The sequence below is a fragment of the Loxodonta africana genome, chromosome 24 (genome assembly GCF_030014295.1).
Source record: "Loxodonta africana isolate mLoxAfr1 chromosome 24, mLoxAfr1.hap2, whole genome shotgun sequence".
NCBI lineage: Eukaryota > Metazoa > Chordata > Mammalia > Proboscidea > Elephantidae > Loxodonta > Loxodonta africana.
Window position 1 is genome coordinate 57,750,855 of NC_087365.1, and position 24,547 is coordinate 57,775,401.

A 24,547-nucleotide genomic window follows, 5' to 3' on the forward strand; every position below is an offset into this window, starting at 1 on the left:
CAGTTTTACTCTGCCCTATAGGGTTGCTAGGAGTTGGAATCCACTCGAGAGCAAAGGGTAAGATGGTAATGATTAAAACAATGGAAATAGAGTGTATAAAAGGAAGAATAATAGAATAATAATTGTAAAAAAATCAAGCCCAAAGAAGCAAGAAAGGAGAGGGAAAAGAAAAAACAGGCAGGGCAAATAGAAAGAATAAAACGAAGTGATAGAAATAACTCCAGATATATCAGTAAACATAATAAGTGTAAATGGACCAAGAACTCCAGTTAAAAGATGAAGATTATCTTTAAAAAAACAAAACAAACAAATTCATTATGAAAAATTTCAAGCATACAAAAAAGTAGGAAGAATAGTACAAACAACACCCATGTACCTGCCGTGTAGGTTCAACCAGTTTCTTCTATGTGTGTGTGTACCAGACACCACTTGCTGTGAATCGACTCCGACTCACAGTGACACCATGTGTGTCAGAGAACCATGCTCCACAGAGTTTTCAATGGCTGATTTTTCAGAAGTAGATTGCCAGGTCTTTCTTCTGAATGTATAAGACAGTAATAAGAACACACATTTTATGTAGCAAACATTCTGTAATAAAATACAAGTTCGATGGCAATAATGATGCAGAATGTTCCACTTTGAGGTCAAGCTGATCCCAGCAATTTTTAAACCTATATTTACGTGTATGGTTATTTAATGAAAGGACGTCGCTCCACTAGGCTGTACTATGAAGCAAGAGGGTAGGAACTACGTCAACTTTCCTGACCTTTGTATCTCTAAATATTTGTTGCATAAATAGCGTCTATTAGCAAAGATACAGCACAGTGCTTGGGACATCATAAACATTCAGTGTATAAAAGCTTTTATTTATTATAGTGGCTGTTATTACTGAAAGCATTCAGCTGTCTGGCACAAAATAAGCAAGCAATAATTGGTCGTTTATTATATTTATAATTATTAGTTACGATACGTTACAGCGCCTAGCACGTATCATTCACTCATAAACATCATGTTTATAATAATAAGATGAATAAATAGTACTTTCATTATTGCTCAAAGCCTTTAACAGTGCCTGGCACTAAATAGGCAAGGGAAAAGTGGAGTTTATCCTTATTAATTATCATTATTGAATAGAGCACTTAACGCAACAGCCGGCCCCCAAAAGGCCCTTAAAAAATGAATAGTCTTCACCCAGACTGTCATTATTTCTGGGCAGCCCGGAGCGGCCCCGCCTCCAGGGCTGCACGAAGCCCCGCCCCTTGCTGCATGGCAGCCCCGCCCCCCTGCGCCTGCGCACTGCTGTAGGGGAGGGCTCCGCCCGCAGCCTCCCTCTCCCGCCCCTGGAGCCGGCGCAGGGTGCCGCTTCCCGCCGCGTGCGTGCGTCGCTGCGTGCGTGCGTGCGTGCGTGCGTGCCGTCAGCTCGCCGGGCACCGCGGCCTCGCCCTCGCCCTCTGCCCCTGCGCCTGCACCGCGTAGGTCGCCCCCGCCCCCACGCACCCCGTCGCGACCCCCGCCAGCGCCCCGCTGGCCTGTTTTTTTTTTTTTTTTTAATTTAAAGGGGGCGCAGCATTAACGCTTCCCGCCTCAGTTGACTTCTCAGGGGTCTCCCCACCAAAGGTGCCGCGCCGCCGAGGAACATGGCGAAGGTGGAGCAGGTCCTGAGCCTCGAGCCACAGCACGAGCTCAAATTCCGAGGTAAGCCGCGAAGGCCCCCGGGCCGGCCGCCATGTTCCGGCCAGGCCCGGCCGGCGCCCCGCGTGGGCTGCGCGGCCCCACCCCAGTTCTGGGGGTGCAGGCCCGGCGCCCCCACAGCTGTCAGGAGCCGCCTGGGCCGGAGAGGCCGCGCGCGGGGGCCCAGGCTGCTTTGCCGCCCCGGCCTCTCGGGGCGCCTCGCCTTCGAGGCACTTGGTCACAGTTGTCATTGTCACTGTTATCGCCTAGTTTAGTTTGGGGTCTGCTCTGGAGTGTAAGCACTCTTCACGAGATTGACCTCCTAGGTCTCAGCCCGGATGTCCCCAGCTGGTGACCCAGCTCTCTGTTCTGTGGTCTGCAAGGCACTGGTCACCATCCAAACTGCCCGCTAACTAACTTGTTTTCTGTCTTCAATGGTAGAAGGGAAACTCCATGAGGACAGGATTTGTCATTCATCCCCTGTGCACTCGTTAGGCGGCCAGTCGCATGCTGAGCAAATGAATGAAAGGAACTTCCGCAGGAGTTGTGATAGGACATGGCCCAACTTTCTTTCTAGTGTCTTTTTGCTCGCTTATGTCCTGCAGCTGGGGCAGTGCTGACAGAATGGTGGGATCCGATTTCTCCCCAAGGCTGCCTGGAGATGGAGCTGAGTAGCACGTGAGTTTGTGGCAAGCCAGAGCCTCGGTTCCTAGGTGCAACTTTCGTCTTGCTCACCTGTACCTTTACATTTCTTAGCTTTTTTTGGACTGTTTTCGCCACCAGAATACAAGCACGTGAGACAACAGGCACCTTGTCTGACTTGCTCATAGATTCTTTCCGCATGTGTTGAGCTTTTAATGGTGTGGTGGGCGTGTGCTTGGCACTGGGAGACAGCGGTAAACAAGATGGACAAGGTCCCTGCTCTCAGAGAGCTTACATTCTAACTAAGGGAGACAAACACACCAGCAAACAAACTCACAGGATCATTGCGGATTATGTTAAGTGCTGTGAAGGAAATAAAACGGGCTGACCTGTTGGAGGGACACTTTAGATTGAACAGCCAGGCACCACTATATCACCAGCACCTGGCCCACAGTAGGTACTGAATAGGTATTTTTGGAATGAATGCTGGCCATAAGCACCCAGTGACTGTGCACTGTTAGGAAGCAGTGTAGGGTGACTAGCCCAGAGTTACCCAGTTGGCAAGCGGCACATTCAAACCCAGACTTCAAAGCCTGCATTTTTCATTGTTATGCTGTGTGACCCCTGGGAAATACTCCAGAACTGTGACTGTCACTTTGCCTCCTAGGTACACAATCTGAAATGACTCCAAATGGACCTGAAGGTTTTCCAGTTAAGATGAAAACAACAAAGCAAAACACAAAAACCTAGCACAGGTCACAATTCTGTGACAATACTTTGGTTTGCATGATGTTCTCATGGCCTTCTCCTGGAGGAGCTGGGCTGGGGAAGGAATCTGAGTGCCTGAGTGGATGTGGTGAGAGATGGTTTCCACTTGAGTCGTCTGAAGTTCTCTGTCCCGGGAAGCCTGACTCGGTTGCTCCTGTGACTTGGTGTGTTCATTCATTTAGTCCACAAACACTTACTGAGCGCCTACTATGTGTCAGGTGCGAGGAGAAGCTGAGTCACATGAGATGTACTTCTTGCATTGGCCCCTAGCTCACCACCCCAGTACCTAAGTTTAGGGAAGGGGTCAGCTGAGCCATTTGATAAGGAGGTCAACTCCTAGAAGAGGTATCATTTGAGCTGAGTTACAGAAGTCGAATGGAAGTAGGCTAAAAGAAGTGGGTGGGGACCATTTGAGGTAGAGGGAATTGCATATACAAGGTGCAAAGGCTGGGATGACTGGACCCCTTTGGAGTGCTGCTAGTAGTTCTGGATGATAGCTGCAGAGAGCATTTGTTGGAGGTGCAGGGCCAAGTGGAGATGAAGCTGGAGAGTAGAAAGAAGTTGGACATAGCGGTGTTCCAGTTACCCTCATGGGCCTCTCATCAGACAGTCCTCCCTGGATTGACCCCCAGCGGTTCCAAGCCCCCACCCCAGCACCAACACTGCACCAATGCGATGTTATGGAAAGAGGCACCGATTTGAGAAAGTGCAAGTTCCAGTTCTTTTGACTTTGGGCGGACCTCTTCACTTGCCAAAATCTGGAACTACTTTTCGTCAATAGGGATGATGCTCACGTCCTACAGAAAGCTTCGTTGTTTAGAAACAGTTATCTGTGGCCGTCCAGTGCTTTGTAAATACAGAGATTGGTGATTGCATCTAGACAACTGGTTTCATGACTTCATCTTTTCAGTGCTGTTATGACTGTTCAGTGCTTTATAAATGCAGATATTGGTGGTTGTATCTAGACACCTGGTTTCATGACTTCACCTTTTTAGCGGTGTTATGACTATTCAGTGCTTTGTCAATGCAGATATTCGTGGTTTTATCTAGATACCTGGTTTCATGACTTCAGCTTTTCAGTGCTGTTATGACTGCTCAGTGCTTTGTCAATGCAGATATTGGTGGTTGTATCTAGACACCTGGTTTCATGACTTCAACTTTTCTCTACCTGGAAGGTGTGGCACAGAAGACTGATCTGCCTGGGCCTGAGTTGTTCAAAGCAGTGATGGCCAACTTTATCGAATGTTTTTCCTAGAGAAGCAACCCAAGAAAAGGCCTAGTGTCAGATTATAGAAGACCGTTGGCTCACAGCTTCAAAAGAGGCATATGCAGGCATGTATAAACCGCATCATGAAGTGATTTTTGGTTTTTGTTTTTAAAGGTGAACACTAAGACAATGTCATTAGAATACAGACTCCACGCTCTGGCTTGCTCTATAGAGAAAATTCATTTCATGATGAAATCTGGCACATTTAATTGGCCTCTTCCAAGTTACTTAGGGTGACGACTCTGACTTCTGGTGGTTTACTTATAAGAAGGATCAAACGTCTGAGCTAACTTTGTTTAGGAAACTTATTAAAACGCCTGCCACCTAAAGGGAAAACATTAATCATCTTTTAAGTGCAGGCTAAGATGATGGCGTGGGATTGCATGTCATTGGATTGTTTTTAATCTTGGGAATTTTCTGTGGCTACATGTTAAATTTAAGGATGTTACAGACGAGAACACGGATTTATGTGACCTTGTCCAGTCATGTAGAAAATACTACACTAGTTGTTGTTAGGTGCTGTTGAGTTGGCTCAGACTCACAGCGACCCTGCGCACAACAGAACAAAACGCTGCCCGGTCCAGCGCCATCCTTACAATCATTGTTATGCTTGAGCTCATTGTTGCAGCCACTGTGTCAGTCCACCTCATTGAGGGTCTTCCCCTTTTCTGCTGACTCTGTACTTTGCCAAGCATGATGTCCTTCTCCAGGGACTGATCCCTCCTGCCAACATGTCCAAAGTATGTAAGACGCAGTCTCGCCATCCTTGCTCCTAAGGAGCGTTCTAGTTGTACTCCTTCCAAGACAGATTTGTTCATTCTTTTGGCAGTCCATGGTATGTTCAATATTCTTCGTCAGCACCACAATTCAGAGGTGTCAGTTGTTCTTCGGTGTTCTGTATTCATTGCCCAGCTTTCACATGTGTATGATGCGATGGAAAATACCATGGCTTGGGTCAGGCACACCTTAGTCTTCAAAGTGACATCTTTGCTCTTCAACACTTGAAAGAGACCTTTGCAGCAGATTTACACAATGCGATGTGTTGGGTAAATCTGCAAAGAGAGAATGCTAAATATCAAAAGGAGACCAATGTCTTCCTGCAAAAGGAAGACACAGTGGGATTTGCCTAGATTTGAGGCTGATTTTCATGAGATATTTTTAAGAAGTCAGCAACGTGAGAAGCTCTTTCAGTCCGGGGGACTTTCTGAGAGTTAAAGGTCTTTGGAAACCTCGGGATGGGTGCCTTTTGCATCACCGTTTTTTCTACTGATAGCAGTTCTTCCCAAGGCTAGACTTTGCTGTGTCCTCACTCTGAGGTCTCACTTGTTGCCCAGCCTTCTGAATGAGTCACTTTCAGGGCATTTGTAGCTCTTCTTTCTTCTCCCCTCCCTCCTCCTCCATCAGATTCCATCAGCGGTAAATAGTATGCCTTGTGTTTTTTTTTGATCGATGTCCAAGACTCTTAATCCTTTTTCACATCCTAGCACACCCCTCTGGCGATGATACTGTCATATGAGGGTGGTCTGTTGACCATCTTCGTAAGCTGATTATTTAAGGTTTAAACCCACTGTGGACCCGTTTACGTTTGCTTTATTCTGAGACTTCCGTTGGCCTTCAAGATGTTTCAGAGTCTTTGCTGGTCACCACTTTTGGGAGAAGAAAGGAATTTGGGCACGATAGATGGTAGGTAGGATAATGACACTGTCTTTTGTATAAGGAAGGCCTGCTTAGAATCACCTCCAAGTTGATGTGTAATTTAAGGTTGTTTAGGAAGTTAAACAATATAAAACCCTGTGGATATAGTCAGTACTGTGCAGTAATTATCTTTCAGCTGGTGTGGCATTAATTCCTCAGCTTTAGGTTAGCACCGATTTCCTTAGCATCTCAGGATCGCGTAGAGCAGGCTGTGTTAAGGCACAGCAGAATGTCAGCAGTGTGCTTAGGGTTCTTTATGATGGTGGTTTAAATCCATCTTGAGTAGATTGTCTTCGTTTCTTTAATTATTAACCAGCTTGCTCATCAAAGCAAGTGGCATTCAGCTTACTAAGCTTGAGTCAAACTTGTATCTTCATAGATTGTAGTGTTTACTTCCCAGTTCTTGTTGCTTGGAGAAAAATGTTAACGCTCTTACATCCATTTGTTCCCTTCTTCACAGTTAACTCCTTAGGAAAAAAACATTGGTAGTTGTTGGCCAAGTGCTCTTACTTGGAAAGTGGTGATATTTCCTTGGTGTGTGTGATTGTAACATGCATCACAGTTATCTTAATTACCTGGGAGCTTCTCATCTAAGTGTGGATTTACTAAAACAATTAGTCTGAACTGTTGCTTATTAAGAAGATGAACTCTTAGACATTATTAACAGTATCTTTTATTTATTGGCGTTATAGAGCATCTTCCCTTTAAATGCTGACGGCAAAATACTGAGAACCTGGGCCCTGCAGTATTACCACTAAGTAGCTGAGGGGTCAAGGGAGTAAATTATCTTGGCTATCACTTAAATACTACCCCAAGCTCAATTTTTAGAACCCGGGACTTGAATTTTTACGTAAGGAGTTATTGCCAACATTGCCTCATACGTCTTCAATTTGTATTTGAAAAATTTGCCATCTAAAGGATGACCTTGATTTGGGACAAATGAGTACAGCTTTCAACAAGATGACAAGAAAAGATGAACATAAAGAGTGCCGGGCTCCATTAGTCAAGGCAAGGTTGCCACAGAGTGTCTTTAATAAAATAAGAGGCTTCTTCTACACAGCTATTTTGCTGGAGGATTGTGTTAAAAACAAAGTTACATTATGGTTTCCAAGCTGGTTGCCTCATTCTGGCTCATTTTTAGCCCCTTTCAGGCCATCAGCAGCATAGCCTACCCAGGATTGCTATGGCCGGTGCTCAATGGGACGGGTACTTTTTGAAATTTTTACCTGACAGACCTGGGCTGCTGGCTTTACAAAAACAGACGTTGTTTAAAGAGCTGTGTTATGGAAACAAAATTATCAAGCTTGACAGTCAGTTAAGAGAATATTTTTAAAAATGCAAATATGACAGAATAGTGTTTCGAGAATATTGATTCTTCAGAATGTTAAATATGTTGCTTTAACAGAAGCTGTTGATTTATAGACACAATGCCTTACTGTGCTTTAGGTTCCCCCCCCGCTTAAATGGGGGGCGGAGGGAGGGTTGGGAAAATGGCCTAATTCTGAGGGAACAGCTTGAAATGCTTTCTTTTCATAACTTTTTAGCGTGAATTATGCAGAACTATAAAGCTACAGAAACACCTCCCTAGAGTTCCCTCCCCTTCATCCTTCCTGAAGGATGATCATCAATTCTCGATTAGAAGGGTAGTATTTATCTGTGTCAGGTAGTGACTTCCCTTAGGATGGGGGGTGGGGGCGGGTATGCATGTGTCAGGGCTTCAACCGTAATTTTTTCCATTCCGGTTATCATTCTGGTTCACCAACATTTTAAAAATTTGGTTCTCTCCAGCTTTGCTTCGTTGACCATGACTGAACTGGTTCAAACTGGTTCTAACCTGGTTTTTTTTTACTCTTTGATATCAAATTTATATTCTGCAAATGGATAACCTGGAGCAATTTCATCTGAAGAAATGTGACAACCAGATTCATTCCTTATATTGGAAATAATATTGCATTTTTGTATTGACTCAAATTTTGCTCATCCTAGGATTTTGTTATTAGTTTTGAAAATAGCCGTATTAAATGGTTTTTTCTACACATTCGTTAATAATTAAATCTCAAGTGACAATGATGTTCAATTTCACAGTCTCAACATTTTAATACAAAGAAAAACACGATGTAAAATATATAATTTTTTAATTCTACTTTTTAAAATATACTAGAATTCATGGTAGCACTGAGTCACTTTAAAAATAGTATTGTGAATACTGGGGAAGCCAGCACAACTTGACCAAGGCAAAGTTGTAGAAGCTTCATGGACACATCCAAACTCCCATAGGGATTGAGTTATTGGGCTGAGGGCAGGGGACCATGGTCTTGGGAAACATCTAGCTCAACTGGCGTAACATAGTTTATAAAGAAAATATTTTTTTGCGGGGGGAGTAGTGTCTGGGGTCTTAAAAGCTGGTGAGCGGCCATCTAAGATGTGTCTACTGGTTCCACCCCATCTGGAGCAAGGGAGAATGAAGAAAACCAAAGATACTGAGTCCAGTACAACTAACTAGATGGTGCCGGGCAGCCACCACTGACTACTCTGACAGGGATCACAATAGAGGGTCCGGGACAGAGCTGGAGAAAAATGTCGAACAAAATTCTCCAGTGTGCTGGAGACTGGAGAAACCCTGAGAGTATGGCCCCCGGACACTCTTTTAACTCAGTACTGAAGTCACTTCTGAGGTTTACCCTTCAGCCAAAGGTTAGACAGGCTGATAAAACAAGCAGTAATACGTATAGCTCAACCACGTCTATGAGATTAAATAGGCACACCAGCCCAGGGGCTGGGATGAGAAGGCAGGAGAGGACAGGAAAACCGGATGAATGAAAATGAGGAACCCAAGATGGAGAAAGGGAGAGTGTTGACATGTCGCAGGGCTGGCAACCAATGTCACAAAAACAATATGTGTATTAATTGTTTAATGAGAAATTAATCTGCTTTGTAAACCTTTACCTAAAGCACACACACACAAAAAAAAATCAGTATTGTGGTAAAAACACTCCTAACATACTGTGTAAATATTAAATTGAAGATTAAAAGTGCTTTTTTTTTAGTGAGAAATTCTCAATACTATGAAATACACTGAAAACAAACTTAATTTTGATATAGGGGGCATTTCAGTACTAACGATAAAAAAAAAAGATAGTCAAGTAAAATTGATAAGAGTTTATTCCTGAAATACTAGAAATACAAAGTATGCTGTCATATCTAATACATTAATACAAAAAGGCAAAGTGGGATAAAATATTTAATACTTTAATATGCACCCCTGTTCTAAGCTAAAGAATTACCGTAACATTACATAGAATAAACATAACAAATATAATTTTAAATCTTACTGAATTATACAGTTCATTTAGAAAACATCATTGCAATAAACCTTTATTACACCTAGTCAAAAGAATGTCCTCTAATATTTTTTCATTTAAACTATCCCTGTTGTCTTACGATGGATTTCAAATCTGAGAAAGCGCTGTCAACACTGACCCGAGTAGCTCGTGCACCCAAAACTGTCGTGGTAATTTCATAGAACTGGGGAGATTGTGAACCGTTTTCTTCTCAAAATTAAAGAATAATTTTTTTTCCTCTCATCTCTTTGTACATCATCAAAGCTTGTTTATAGAGAGTCAATATTAACAGTATAGTTTTTTGATCTCAATTTAACTTTTTTCTTTCATTTTGAGAAATAATTCCATCTCATCAACATCATGATTTGAAAAGAGAATATTTCCTGAATTGCTTTCCTTTGTTACACTTTCAGTATCGCTGCTTTTCAGATTTTCTGTTATTTCCCAGGTCCTTTTCAAATGTAACATGACCTTCACTTTAAGTTCAGAACTAACTAGAATTTGATAAGGAGGATCTAGATAAATTGCTCCTAATATGCTGTTATTTTCAGTGATAACTTTTTCTCTGACATTAAATTTTTCAATCAGTGTGTTTCCAAATGTATTATTAAAAAAAAAAAACAAAACCACTGCCATCAAGTCGATTCCAAACTGCCCCACAGGGTTTCCAAGGAGCAGCTGGTGGGTTCAAACTGCTGACCTTTTGGTTAGCATCCATAGCTCTTAACCACTGCGCCACCGGGACTCCAAATGTGTTATTAAGAGTTCTTAATTTTAGCTTAGCTTCCACCCACATACCAAAAACCTCACTCATGGCTAATTGTTCACTTTGCAGTCAAACTGTAACTTTCTTTAAAAGTTGTAAAGTTTTCAAAATTAATTTGACATATCCCCATTTGTTATTACAAAAGTGGTTTTGAATCACTGACCTTTCAGTTAGCAGTCTGTTGCTGTAACCACTGTACCACCAGGGCTCGTTAAGTGAGGTTTCTAACATGGTGTCTGTACTGTTTCATCTTGTTGGGCGGTCCAGTAGAGGCTTCCTTGCCCTGTTTTCTGAAAATCTGCCACACAGTGTCAGAACACGAAGTATTCAGATGAGTTCACGACATTCTCCTAAAAATTCTTACGTTTCAGCATCCTTTATTGTGTCTTTAATAACTAATTTGAAGTGTGTATGCAGTCATCTTATAAACCTTGTCACCGTCTCCACACTCTGCGATAGTGTTGGCAAGTTAAAGCGCACAGGGTCTTCAAAATTACCATTTTGCCCTGACGTTTGCTGTTTGAGTTCGCTATCATTTCTGAGCAAATCAACAAATTTAATTATATTAGAACCTTTATCCCTGGTTACAGAATAAATCTGTTGTAAATCAATGTTGTGTTTCTCTAAAATTTGATACACTTGTTTTTTTTTTACAGACCTGTGTATCTTTCTTTTAATTCTTTCATTCCCAGTGTTGTCAAGTGTATCTTACCGTCTTGCACAAATTGAGCGTTAATTCCTAGGATTGATCAACTCGATCTACTGGCATCGTCCACTTTCACAGAGAATGTTCGTTTTTTTAGATGACTGCTAATTTTGGAGCTAAGTTTTAAGGACAAATGAGGCGTCATTTCCCTAATATTCTCTGAGTTGATTGAAAAGTTTTTTTTAATTTTTATTGTGCTTTAAGTGAAAGTTTACAAATGAAGTCAGTCTCTCATGCAAAAACCTTGCCAAATATTCCTAATTGCTCTCCCCCTAATGAGACAGCACATTCCTTCCTCCTACTCTCTCTTTTTGTGTCCATTCAACCAGTTTCTGACCCACTCTGCTTTCTCATTTCCCCTCCAGACAAGAGATGCCAACATAGTCTCATATGTCCACTTGATCCAAGAAGCTCATTCTTCACCAGTATCGTTTTCTATCCTGTAGTCCAGTCCTATCCCTGTCTGAAGAGTTGGCTTTGGGAATGGTTCCTGTCCTGAGCCAACAGAAGGTCTGGGGACCATTATCTCCAGGGTCCTTCTAGTCTCAGTCAGACCATTAAGTCTGGTCTTTTTACGAGAATTTTGGGTCTGCATCCCACTGCTCTCCTGTTCCCTCAGGGGTTCTCTGTTGTGTTCCCTGTCAGGGCAGTCATTGGTTGTAGCTGGGCATCATCTAGTTCTTCTGGTCTCAGGCTGACGTAGTCTTTCGTTTATGTGGTCCTTTCTGTCTCTTGGGCTCGTAATCGCCTTGTGTCTTTGGTGTTCTTCATTCTCCTTTGCTCCAGGTGGGTTAAGACCAATTGATGCATCTTAGATGGCCGCTTGCTAGTGTTTTTAAGACCCCAGAAGCCACTCTCCAAAGTGGGATGCAGAATGTTTTTTAATAGATTTTATTATGTCAGTTGACTTAGGTGTCCCCTGATACCATGGTCCCCAAACCCCTACCCCTGCTATGCTGGCCTTTGAAGTGTTCAGTTTATTTAGGAAACTTCTTTGCTTTTAGTTTAGTCCAGTTGCGCTGACCTCTCCTGTATTGTATGTTGTCTTTCCCTTCACCTCAAATAATTCTTATCTACTATCTAATGAGTGAAAAACGCATCTCCCTCCTTCTCTCCCTCCCCACCTTGTAACTATCAAAGAATATTTTCTTCTCTGTTCAAACTATTTCTCCAGTTATTATATCCAGTGATCTTGTACAATATTTGCCCTTTTGCAACGGACTAATTTGATTGAAAAGCTTTGACCAATTGAAGCAGTAATTGAATTTAAAATTTTATGGAATCCTGAATATTCAGTTAACTCAAATGAACAAATGTTAATAGTAACTATTTCAACACATACATTGACAATCGTTTATGTAATCTCACCTTAAGGTATTCTGGAATGGTGTTCTTCTTGTTGCTTAGTCAGAGTACTTCTGACACTTTCTTCAATCTTCTTTGTCTTCTTGCTTTGCACTGTGTTGTAGTCATCCGTGCAGTAACATTTCAGGTGCCTCTCTAAATTCGCTGCATAGTCTCCGACCATATCTATGTTGCACATTTTATACCTGCTTTTATTTTTAGTCTTTTTGTACTTGAAGAATTCTCAACATGGATTTTCTTTGGGTGGTCCCATAGTAGGATTCAAGGGATGAGAAATAATACTAATGTTAAGGCATGTTTTGTAGTCACTGTGTGGTATTGCATAAGGAGCCCTGGTGGCACAGCAGTTAAGGTGCTGGACTGCTAACTGAGCAATCGGCAGTTGCAAACCACCAGCCTCTCTGTGGGAGAAAGATGGGGCAGTCTGCTTCCACAGAGAGTTACAGCCTTGGAAATCCTGTGGGGTCCCCCTGAGTTGGAATCACCTTGGGGCAGTGGGTATATTACGTTGCGGGAAAAACAAGGCTTAGACTTTGATGTCATCATAAAGAGACTGGAATGCATAAGTGCATTTGTAGAAACGAGTTAGAGCCAGTAGGTATTCAGATGCTTCTATTTACTGTCACTACATTAGAAACTCTTTGGGGCAGTTCTGCTCTGCCCTATGGGGTTGCTATGAGTCGGAATCGACTCGACGGCACTCTTTTTTTTGTATTAGAAAAACCAGAAAAACTTCAGTTTTATAGTCATAAGGTTTGCCAATTTCTTCCATTCAAAGTTCCACTTTACTGCATTCTCGTACACTTATTCAACACCTTTTGAAGAAGAAAAATCTCACTGCATAGAGATGCCATTATGTTAGGTGATATAATGGTATATCTCAATTGAAATATTAATTTTCTTCCTGCTAGTTGCTGATGTTTGTTATTTGTTAACATTTCGATTTGTGAGATAAATATTGAATTAAATGTATAAGTACAAACGATGAGTGATGTTGTTAGGTGTTGTCAAATGGGCTCCGACTAATAGTGACCATGTGTACAAAAGAAGAAACATCCTGTGCCACCCTTACAGTCCTCATTATGTTTGAGCCCACTGTTGCAGCCACAGTGTCTTCCTCTTTTTCACTCACCCTCTATTTTACCAAGCATGATGTCCTTCTCCAGGGACTGGTCCCTCCTATTAATATGTCCAAAGTATGTGAGACGAAGCTTTGGCATCCTTGCTTCTGGAAGCATTTTGGCTGTACTTCTTCCAAGACAGATTTGTTCATTGTTCTGGCAGTACCTGGTATGTTCAGTATACTTTGCCAACACCATAATTCAAAGGCATCAGTTCTTCTTTGGTCTTCCTTATTCATTGTCCAGCTTTCACATGCATATGAGGTGATTGAAAACACCATGGCTTGGGTCAGGCGCACCTTAGTCTTCAAGGTGACATCTTTGCTTTTCAACTCTTTAAAAAGAGGCCTTTTGCCGCAGATTTGCCCAATGCAATGTGTCATTTGATTTCTTAACTGCTGCTTCGATGGCTGTTGATTGTGGATCCAAGTGAAATGAAATCCTTGACAACTTCAATCTTTTCTCTGTTTATCATGATGTTGCTTATTGGTCCAATTGTGAGGATTTTTGTTTTCTTTATGTTGAGGCGTAATCCATACTGAAAGCAGTAGTTTTTGATTTTCATCAATAAGTGTTTCAGGTCCTCTTCGTTTTCAGCAAACATTATTGTGTCATCTGTATAACACAGGTTGTTAATGAGTCTTCCTCCAATCCTGATGCCTGGTTCTTCTTCATATGGTCCAGCTTCTCGGATTATTTGCTCAGCATAGACTGAATAAGTATGGTGAAAGGATACAACCCTGATGCACACCTTTCCTGATTTTAAACCACACAGTGTCCCCTTGATCTGTTTGAATGACTGCCTCTTGGTGTAGGTACAGGTTCCTCATGAGCACAATTAAATGTTCTGGAATTCCCATTCTTCGGAATGTTATCCATAATTTGTTTTGATCCACAAAAAAGCCTTTGCATAGTCAATAAAACACAAGTAAACATCTATCTGGTATTCTCTGCTTTCAGCCATGATCCATCGAACATAGCAATGATATCCCTGGTTCCAAGTCCTCTTCTGCATTCAGCTTGAATTTCTGGCAGTTTTCTGTTGATGTACTGCTGCAAATGCTTTTGAATAATCTTCAGGAAAATTCTACTTGTGTGAGATATTAATATCCTTTGATAATTTCCCCATTCTGTTGGATCACCTTTCTTTGGAATAGGTACATGTATGAATCCCTTCCATTCGGTTGACCAGGTAGCTGTCTTCCAAATTTCTAGGCATAGACGAGTGAGCACTTCCAGCACTGCATCTGTTTGTTGAATCATCTCAACTGGTATTCCGTCCATTCCTAGAGCCTTGTTTTTCGCCAGTGTCTTCAGTACAGCTTGGACCTGATCCTTCAGTACCATCAGTTCTTGATTGTATGCTACCTCCTAAAATGGTTGAAGGTCGACCAGTTCTTTTTGGTACTTTGTGTATTCTTTCCATCTTCTTTTGATGCTTCCTGTGTCATTTAATATTTTCACCATAGAAGTCTCAATATTGCAACTCATGGTTTGAATTTTTTCTTCAGTTCTTTTAGCTTGAGAAATGCTGAGTGTGTTCTTCCCTTTTGGTTTTCTAATTCCAGGTCTTTGCACATTTCATTATGATACTTCTTGAGCCACCCTTTGAAATCTTCTCTTCATCTCTTTTACTTCATTATTTCTTCCTTTCACTGTAGCTACTGTATGTTCAAGAGCAACTTTCAGAGTCTCTTTTGACATCCATTTTGGTCTGTTCTTTGTTTCCTATCTTTTAATCACCTCTTGCTTTCTTCACATGTGATGTCCTTGATGTCATTCCACAACTTGTGTGATCTTCACTCATTAGCGTTCAACGTGTCAAATCTGTTCTTGAGACGATCTCTCAATTCAGGTGGAATATACTCAAGGCTGTACTTTTGCTCTCATGAACTTCTAATTTTCTTCAACTTCAACTTGAAATGTACGATAGTACATTTAAATTGAGATTGAATGCAAGAATGGAATCATGAAAAATTATACGCTGTTTTTTATTTCTTGAATTTAAATATCACATTTAAAAATGTGAATTATGTATGTTTAAAATCTTTACACTCACCTGACAGATTTCTGTTTACATGAAACTGTGTTCAGAACTTGAGGCAGATTAAGCAGCTCTTTGAGATTCGCCGAGGGCTTCTCGTATCTTCGGAAGACAAGTTTGCTTTACTGTGAGAGGTCAAGCACAGAGTAGAAATGAGGAACTCTGACTGACCTGGAATCCTCTTATGTAATAGCAGTTATCACCTACAGCTGTGATGTGGCATGGACCCTTTAGGACTCCAAATTCCTTGGGTTGTCTTTAAAGACTCCAGATTCCTTGGACTTTGAGAGAATGGAGGGGAACAGAAAACAGAACTTAGGGAGCATATTTGCGAGGGGTAAATATGCTAGATTTCCATCTGCCCCTACTCGATGGCAGTGGGTTTTGGTTGTTTTTCTACTCCACTGGGTTAAGTCTGGAGTACAAAGCAGGGGCCATAGTGGTGCCTTCATACATTTTGACACGTAAGGGTAAAGAAAATGGGGAAGGAGGAAGGAACATTTCTAGAAGATAAATGCTGTGCTAGAGACTGTGGCGGTGGTTTGTGTTTATTACCTTATTGTTTAATTTCCATAGCAATCCTAGGAGGTGGCTCATTGGTAGGTAGGTCACTTGCCCCCACGTAGCCACAGTAGTAACTGGTGGTGGAGGGGTGTGAAACCAGGCTTGTCTAGCACCGAAGCTTCCCAGTACTTCACTGTCAACTCTTGATCTTTAGGGTTAACACGGAAAAGGCTTCGCCCTTGGGGGAGGGAGGCAGGGAATTTATAACCAGTAAGGAACCGGTTAGTAGCTGTCACAATAATTTCTTAAGAACCATCAATTTATTAAGAATTATTTTTTGTGGAATTTTTTAGGAGAAATTTTTTATCATACCTTAAAAAAAGTTCAGATTGATGACTCCAAAACACGCTTTTATTTACCATGTGTATGTTCTGTTTTTATTTAAAATTTTGATAAGCGTTTCATGATTCTGCATATTTAGAAAACATTAATGGACTTTTGAGTAATTTGTGATTCTGCTACTGAGTCTTTGGAAAATAAACTGAAACTTGTGTGCTAGAGATTTCATGGGTTTGCAGGTTTGTGAAGTGGGAATTGGAGGCGTTCTAAAGGGTGTTTATTAAGATAGGAATCTCTAAAACAAATGACTCCTCAGGGTGCCACCTTAAACTTTACAAGTGGAACTTCAAAGCCTTTAGTCTTGAGTGCTCCTGAGAGCCCACAAAGCAGTGGTGGTTCCATGGTAGAATTCTCGCCTTCCAGATGGAAGACCTGGGTTCAATTCCTGGCTAACTCACCTCGTGCATACCACCACCGTCTGTCAGCAGAGGCTCATGTGCCTTTATAATGCTGAACAGGTTTCAGCAGACTTCCAGACTAAGACAGACTAGGAAGAAAGGCCTGGTGATCTACTTCTGAAAATCAGCCAGTGAAAACCCTATGGATCATGATGGCCCAATTGGGCAGTGGTCTGTTGTGCGTGGGGTTGCCATGAGTCGAGGGCTGACTTGACAGCAACTGACAACCACCAAAACCAAACCCAACCCATTGCCATTGAGTCAATGCCAACTCAGATTAGAACTGCCCCATAGGGCTTCCAGGGCTTCAGTCTTTCCCCCAAAGAGTAGCTGGGGTGGATTTGAACTGCCGATGTTTTGGTTAGCAGCCAGGCACCTAACCACTGCATCACCAGGGCTCCTAACAGCAACAACAACATACAACTTACGAGAGACTTCTCAGATGTTGAAAGAGGTAAACTTAAGGGGAATACAAAAAGTGATGTTTTATTCTGTATGAGGTATACCTTGGGAACTTGTTCCCCGAAATGGGGACATTCCAAGCCTCTGGGTAGGATCAGAGAGGGTTTAGAGACACGTGGGTGTGATGACTGTGTGTAGAACATGTCATTGGGAGAGTCCAGGTTTCTTCCTTTCCCACACCCACACATCTTTTAAGGCTTTCTTCATGGACAGACGACATCTTCCTGACTGGTGGCATGTAACATCACTGCTTCAGGGCTGGTCGGGTCAGGGCGCACTGCAAGGTCTGTGCACCAGACACTGGGTTGGCTTGGGGAGTGAGGAGGAAGTTTCCAGCCTCTAGGTGGTAGGACAAGGGGGAACTCTGTGGACAGGGCACTTCTAGGTTGTCTTCCATTGGAAGCTTAGAAAAAGCTGTGTTAATTCTACTTTGGGGTTTGAATTTCGCAGGGAAGGTGGCATTTGAGATTGTGACTTGGTGTGCTTACTGCGTGCTAAGCATTTTCTGAGTACTCGTTTATTTCTTACAGCACACCTAGAAAGTTCCTACTGTTAGGATCCTCAGATTCATAGGTTTGTTACAAACCTGAGTTAGGGGTAGAGCTGGGATTTGACCAGGATCTATCTGACTGCAAAGCCCATGTTCTTGTTCATTATGCTTGCTGTATTTCTTCCCTTAAAAAATGAGCAGGAGTTTGCTGACTAGGAAGGCCCTCCATTTTGTTATGTTCTGTGTTGTTAGGAAGTTGAGAGACTAGAAAGAGGATTGAAATAGACAAGAGGGGTTAAAAAAGGAAAGGTGCTCTGTTATAATTGTCTTAGGGCGCCTCTTGCGTAAAGTGCAGAGTTGCTCTGGGGCATTGCAGTGACTGGCTGACGTAAAATGCTCTCAGTTCTGTTTTCTCCCCCTGAGAACTCGAGTCCTTGCTTGGTCACACTCCTCACTGAGTGGTTTACTCATTAGTGTAGAAAATGACGTGCTAACGCTGTCACTGTGCCTTCCCTCACAGCACCACTCCCTATGGTCTGTGCCCTTTGTGTCCTCGAAGCTGTCATCGCAGACGTTGCACCCTGAGCTCATTGGGCACTATTTCAGCCTTTTAGTCACACCACTGAACATGACGTGCAGTAGAAAAATGAAAGGAACAGTGCTCACCTGAGAAGTCAGCAGTGTCCTCATCTCCATCTTAGGGATAGAACAGTGAGGCCCAGCACTTGGCAGACTTGAGTTTGCACCCAGGTCTTTCAGCATCTGGCACTCGGGTGCTTTGCTTACAAAGACAGGCCTGATTTCTGCCCTGCTGTTGCTGAAGGCACCAGCCAGCCTCCCGACCTTGCTGTCTGTTAAGGAGGCTTGAAATCAACACCTTAGTGTTACTTACAGATCTCACCTTGTGAACATGAGATTCAAACTTATTTTAGCTGAGGAAGAAAGATGGAAAGCCCCCTTGAGGGCAGAAACCTGGGCTTGTATTTCCCACAGCACCGATCAGTGCTTTGCGCTAGTGAGTTTCCGAGTATTTAATCCATGAATCCTCTAGTTCTAGTGTCAGAGCTCACTACTCCTGCTGACTTGTCCTGAGCATCTGACCCTGTTTTCTAGCTGACCTCCGATGGTACAGTGTCCATCACGTGCATGTTTTGTGTCTTAAAGTTACTTTCCATGTGTTCATCTGCTCCTCCTTTGCCTCCCTGCTGGAATGGGACCTTCTGTAGGTCTCTGGTTCTTTAGTGGTTCCCATAGTGACTGAGTGAATGCATTCTTTTCTTATCATTGTTTTCTTCTATAGTACCCCATGAAGGAATACAACCCTGGACTTGGTCACCTTTTCAGTGTTTGGTATGATTATTGAAATAGAAGCGTAGTGAACCCATTGGCCGTTGAGTTTGTTGACTCACAGTGACCATATAGTACAGAGTAGAACTACCCTGTAGGGTTCCCAAGGCTGTAATCTTTACAGAAGCAGACTGCCACATCTTTCTGCTGTGGAGCGGCTGGTGGGTGCCAACCACCAACCTCTCGGTTAGCAGCTTAGCACGTAAGCATTGCACCACCGGGGCTCCTTATAGAAGCACACACAAGAATAAAAAAGAGGGATTTGCTGAAAAACGAGAGGTTTGTCTTAGTGGAGGCTTATTCGAATTCTCATTCTGTTGGTAGAATTGATTTGTTGGTATATAAATGTATCCTGATGGACTGCCCTGGAAATCTGAGTTGGTGCCTTTTGACCTTTTTAAAGGCAGGCGCTACCTTATTAATTGGAAGAAGGAAAGCCATGGATCAAGCCTTAGGGAATCTGTTGGTGCGATGGGGGAGGAGGCAGGGAACCAGGCTTTATTGTGGAGCCTCTCATGTAGCTGAGAGTGGATGAAACGAGAGAGGTCAGCCAAGGAAGCCGGGGAAAACACGGCCAGCTCATTTGATCTGGTCTGTTTGCTTGTTTGCTGAAATGAATGCCTTTGTGGCTTTTCCCCTTCGAAGCCAGGTTCTTTGTTCTTCATATACCGAGCACTGAGCACAGTGCTTGGCAGTTAGTTGTCTACGGTAAACATCTGAGTGTTGTTGCATCCACCTTTAAGGAAGAGAAATTGTTTTCTCAGTCGTGTTTGCCTCCTCTAGCTAGTCCCTTCACTGTCCTTGTTTTAGTAGGCCTTTGGAAAGAGTAGTCTGAATCTCCATTTTTTCGCCACCCGTTCACTCCTCAAGTCATATGACCTTCCTTACGCCTTCATCACCACAGCTGTTGTTGCGCTCTATTCTCTCCACAGTGTACTCTCTGTAGCTCTTGCCACCTTTTGGCATCCCTGCTTCTTGACACTCTTCGTTCAACCTCCCTCATCACTCTGTCTTGGTTTTCTCCCACGCCCACTTGGCCACTTTTGCCCATTCCTCATGGAGTCTTGTTGGTAATGCTCAGGGCTGCAGGCTCTCCTTCTTCTCTGATTTCTCCCCTTCTTCTCTGTCTGGGTCTCCCTCCCTCCCTTCTTTCCCGTTCCTTCCCTCCATACCCTTCTTCTCCTCTTTCCCTTGGAGAGCTCCTCTACCACCCGCCCTTGGCTTCTTATGTGGATCCCAGGCCTGACCCAAGCCTGCCTCTGAGGCTGCAGGAACCTCAGATGCAGCACGCCCTGAACCGGACTCCTCACTGCTCCTTTCCTGCTGCTCCACGTCTCTTCTTCCTGCAGGGATCTCGTGGGTGGTACCCACAGTCACACACTTCTTCCAGCCCCTCCATTGCTGTCTCATTCTCCCCTGGATGACTGTCATAGCCCCTTCATTGCCCTTCTGTCTGAGTTCTCTCTCTTTTTCCCACCCGGATAGATGTCTAGAAATTGTTCCTACCTGGCCCCCTGTGGCTCACCACTGTCGTCTTTCCCGAGGCTTGTGCGCCAGTCTTTGGTTCTCCCTGGCCCCTGAGAAGTCGCTCATCCTCCTGATATTTTACTGCTCCCGCCTATTCCCCTGCAAGGCTGGCTCAGCACAGGCCTCAGCTCCTAAAGGCCCCTGTCCCGACGCCCTCTTCTCTCACCTTGTCCCTGTCCCCTGGGCTCCTGCACTTGGCGCAGTGTGTGTATTTGGTGACTTGACTACCCTCCCCATCAGTCCACAGCCCTTTGCTCCTTTGCACTGTATCTTTTAGCTGGATCCCAATGCTTAACACAGTGCAGGACACATGACAGGTTCTCTGCAGTTCATGGTTTCTGGATCTGAGGCCTCTGCGAGGATGGGGGATGAGAAGAATCCTGTTAGAGAAGAGAGCCTTCTGTGGTAAGACTTAGCAGAAGCTATCACCAAGGCCTGTGTGTGCAGTAGATAGGTGTGGACCTAATCACTTCACGCAGAAAATAAATAAAAGTTTTCTACCAAATGTTGGTGATTTTTCTCCCTTCTACAAACTTAAGTTTTCACCTACTCCTCCTCCACCCCCTACTTCTGAAGGTCAGTCCTACCTCCTGACCTGTGTCTCTGTCCTGTTCCTTGCCCTTGCCTCCTGGTATCTTGCTCCATTAGTCAGTGTCTCAAATTTCTCTTCTACTTGATTTCTTCACAGGGCTTACAGACCTGCATACTTTTCCCTTTCCTGAAAAGAAACCTCATTCTCTAGATCTTCCTTTTCCAGTTGTAAAAAAGGGCACAGCAGGGCGTCAGCCCTCCTCCTCTGACTTCACAAGGCGAAGGAGAGAGAATCACCATCATCATCAGCCCAAGGCCGATTGCTGTGAAGTGAAGGTCAGGCTTAGCTCCTCTCCCTAACGTTTTACCAGTTACGACACTAGCAATCTCTCCTACGGCATTCTCTACTTCTCCCCTTACAGAACTCACAGGCAATACTCATGATTATGGGGCTTATTTGGAAAGGAACAGGTTACACTCGGGATCAGAATCCACATGCTACAACTTGGGATCAGGATCAGGAAACATGTAGGCAAAGTCTCCCTTCAGTGCAGGACAGCTCTCTCAGCTCCTTTTGGCCCCCTCAGGACAAGCCTCCTCTCTGGGCCCTTGGCCTGGCCCCCGCTCTGCTCAGGCAAGTGTTACAGAGCTCCTTCGGCTTTGCTGATAAATGTTCGGAGGCACTCCACTCCACCAGCAAGCCTCCTACCTGAAGGCGTTCAGCTCTGTCACTTTGTGGGTTGGCATACCCACTGTAGCAGTCTTGCTTGGTGTGCCGGAAGACCACTGCCACCATCTCAAGTTGGTGTCCTGGTTCTGCTATTGCTGTTTCTCTGCAGCTGCTTCTCACCGTCCCGCAATGTCTCCGATGTTAAAGCTGTCTCCTGGGTCTAGGAGGTTCTCAGTGCAGGGATTCCAGGTCCAAAGGATGCACACCACTCCTGGCTTTTCTTTCTTAGAGGTGGTGAGATCCTCCCTTCCTGCCTCTGGGATGGCTAATTTTAAGCCTAGCAGGATGGCAAAACTGACCAATCCCCTTGTTAGGGTTCCAAACAACTTATTTGCATGGTCTCACCTCCATGAGGGTGCCATGCATCTTATTTGCATTATTAACATGCTGTCCAATCCCCTTGGTGGGCCACAAGTATCTTATTTGCGTAGTTCCACCCAGTCATTCCATAGGAGTCACAGGACCATGGCAAGAAAGGCCATATGAAAGTGATTCATTGCATTGCACCAGCCTTCCATCAGAACTACATTTTTGAAAGCAAGGAATCTCAATTACTACTTTACATTTGCACTTTCTTTTCACTTCTCAGGCCTCACCCTGCACTGAAACTCTTCTTGGTTCACCAGGTTTCTCTGTGGACACCCGTCTTTGACTTTTCTGGTGAACTCTCTGCCTCTTTAACTGGATGTTGATATTCCCAGGACTTTGGGCTCAGTCTTCCCCATGTAACCATTCTCTGTATGTTATCTCATTAGTAATGCCTTGACCTACACAGAGAACTTCTAAATCTGTATCTCCAAGCAGATCTGTTGGTCTCTAGGCTGTCTGCTTACCAGACATCCCTGCCTGCCTGGTTGTTATGAAAGCACCTCAAACTCAACGTGTTCCACGCTGCAGGTGTGAGTGCCCTCTTGTGCCTGCAGACTGTGTCTCCTATGTCTGAGCAATGGCCCTTGCACCCAGTTGGACAAGCCACAGATCCCAAACTCATCTTTCACTCCTGTCTTCCACATTTCTCATATCCTTCTAATCAGAACATCTCTTGTATGCCTTTGCTGTTATTTATCCCCATGGCCACAGCCTGGATATAGGCCCTCGCCCTTCAGGATTGTTATAATAGCCCCGTGTCCCACTCTGGCTCTGATTTCTCTCCGTGCTTCCCTCACCCTTCAAACTGTCATGTCATTACTCTTAAAATATCCACTGCCTCCCTAGATTTTACAGGCTTACGTCCAAAATTCTTACCCCAGCATCAGAGCCCTTCAAAATGGGACCACACTGGGTCATTCCAGCTTCATCTTCATTCAGCTCCCTCATACCCCTTCTTCTCTAGCCGTATTGGAGCATTAACTGCTGTCTTCCAAACACTCTGCACTTGCATAATGCTGCATTCAAAATGTGTGTTCCTTCATCGGCTTGTCAGACTGCAGGCTTTCTTTCAGTGTTCAAATCCTCACTCTCCCACCTTCTTCTGTGTTTACATAACACTTTAGAAGTTACCTTTAATGCAGTGTTTAATACAGTGAGAAGCAGTAGACAATATAGCAGCTAAGCATGTGAGCTCTGGGGCCATACTACATGGGCTTCAATTCTGGATCTTCCACCTAAAAGTTATGTGACCCTGAATAACTTACTTAACCTCTCTGTGCCTTAGTTTCTTCATTATGGGGTATGTGAAGAGGGTTAAATGAGTTAGCACATGTAAAGTGCTCAGACTAGACCTGACACTGTTAAATGTTAACCAACATCGTCCTAGAGATTCTGATTAGTTGTGGATGGAGGCCCTGTAATGACTCTCTGAGTACGTTTACTCTGTCTTCCCAGTGTCCCGGGTGGGAGCAACAATGTCCTGTTCATCTACAATGCGCGGATCGCTCATTTCCTTATTACTTACTGAACTCCTACAATGTGCGGAGCGCTGTTCTAGGTACTTTAGAGACCAGCAGAGGTGAACAAATTGACAAAATCATTGCCTTTATGGAGCTTATCTACTCCCAGGGAACATGAACACTAAATAAACAAAATGTAAATAATTTGATGTCAGGTAATGTTGATGGTAGGTGCTGTTGAGTTGGTTCTGACTCATAGCCACCCTGTGTACAACAGAAAAGAACACTGCCCAGTCCTGCACCATCCTCAAAATCGTTATGCTTGAGCCCATTGTTGGAGCCACTGTGTCAGTCCATCTCATTCAGGGTCTTCCTCTCTTTCGCTGTCCTTCTCTGGGGACTGGTCCCTCCTGATAATGTGTACAAAGTTTGTGAGATGAAGTCTTGCCATCCTTGCTTCTAGTGAGTATCCTGGCTGTACTTCTTCCAAGACAGATTTTATTCATTCTTCTGGCAGTCCATGGTATATTCAGTATTCTTTGGCAAAACTGAAATTCAAAGACATCAATACTTCAGTCTCCCTTATTCATTGTCCAGCTTTCACATGCATGCGAGGCAATTGAAAATATCCTGGCTTGGGCCAGGCACACCTTAGTCCTTAAAATGTCATCTTTGCTTTTGAACACTTTAAAGAGGTCTTTTGCAGCAGATTTGCCCAATGCAGTGCATCGTTTGATTTCTTAACTGCTGCTTCCATGGATGTTGACTGTGGATCCAAGTAAAATGAAATCCTTTACAACTTCAGTCTTTTCTGCTTTTATCATGATGTTGCTTATTGGTCCAGTTGTGAAGATTTTTGTTTTCTTTATGTTGAGGTGTAGTTCATACTGAAGGCTGTGGTCTTTGATCTTCATCAGTAAGTGCTTCAAGTCCTCTTCACTTTT

The 24,547-nt window shown here is 43.6% G+C and overlaps 1 protein-coding gene across 2 annotated transcripts in view; it reads left to right on the forward strand.

The window, feature by feature from the left end:
* The first annotated feature begins 1,533 nt into the window (after positions 1-1,533).
* VAPB (VAMP associated protein B and C) overlaps positions 1,534-24,547 on the forward strand; it is a 71,945-nt gene continuing 48,931 nt past the window's right edge. Inside the window, exon 1 of one of the 2 annotated variants that reach the window (XM_003419916.4) lies at positions 1,534-1,695. In XM_003419916.4, coding sequence (XP_003419964.1) covers positions 1,638-1,695 — 58 coding nt within the window. In that variant the 5' untranslated portion in view covers positions 1,534-1,637. The remainder of the gene's footprint in view (positions 1,696-24,547) is intronic. The other variant, XM_010599461.3, reaches the window with a different exon arrangement.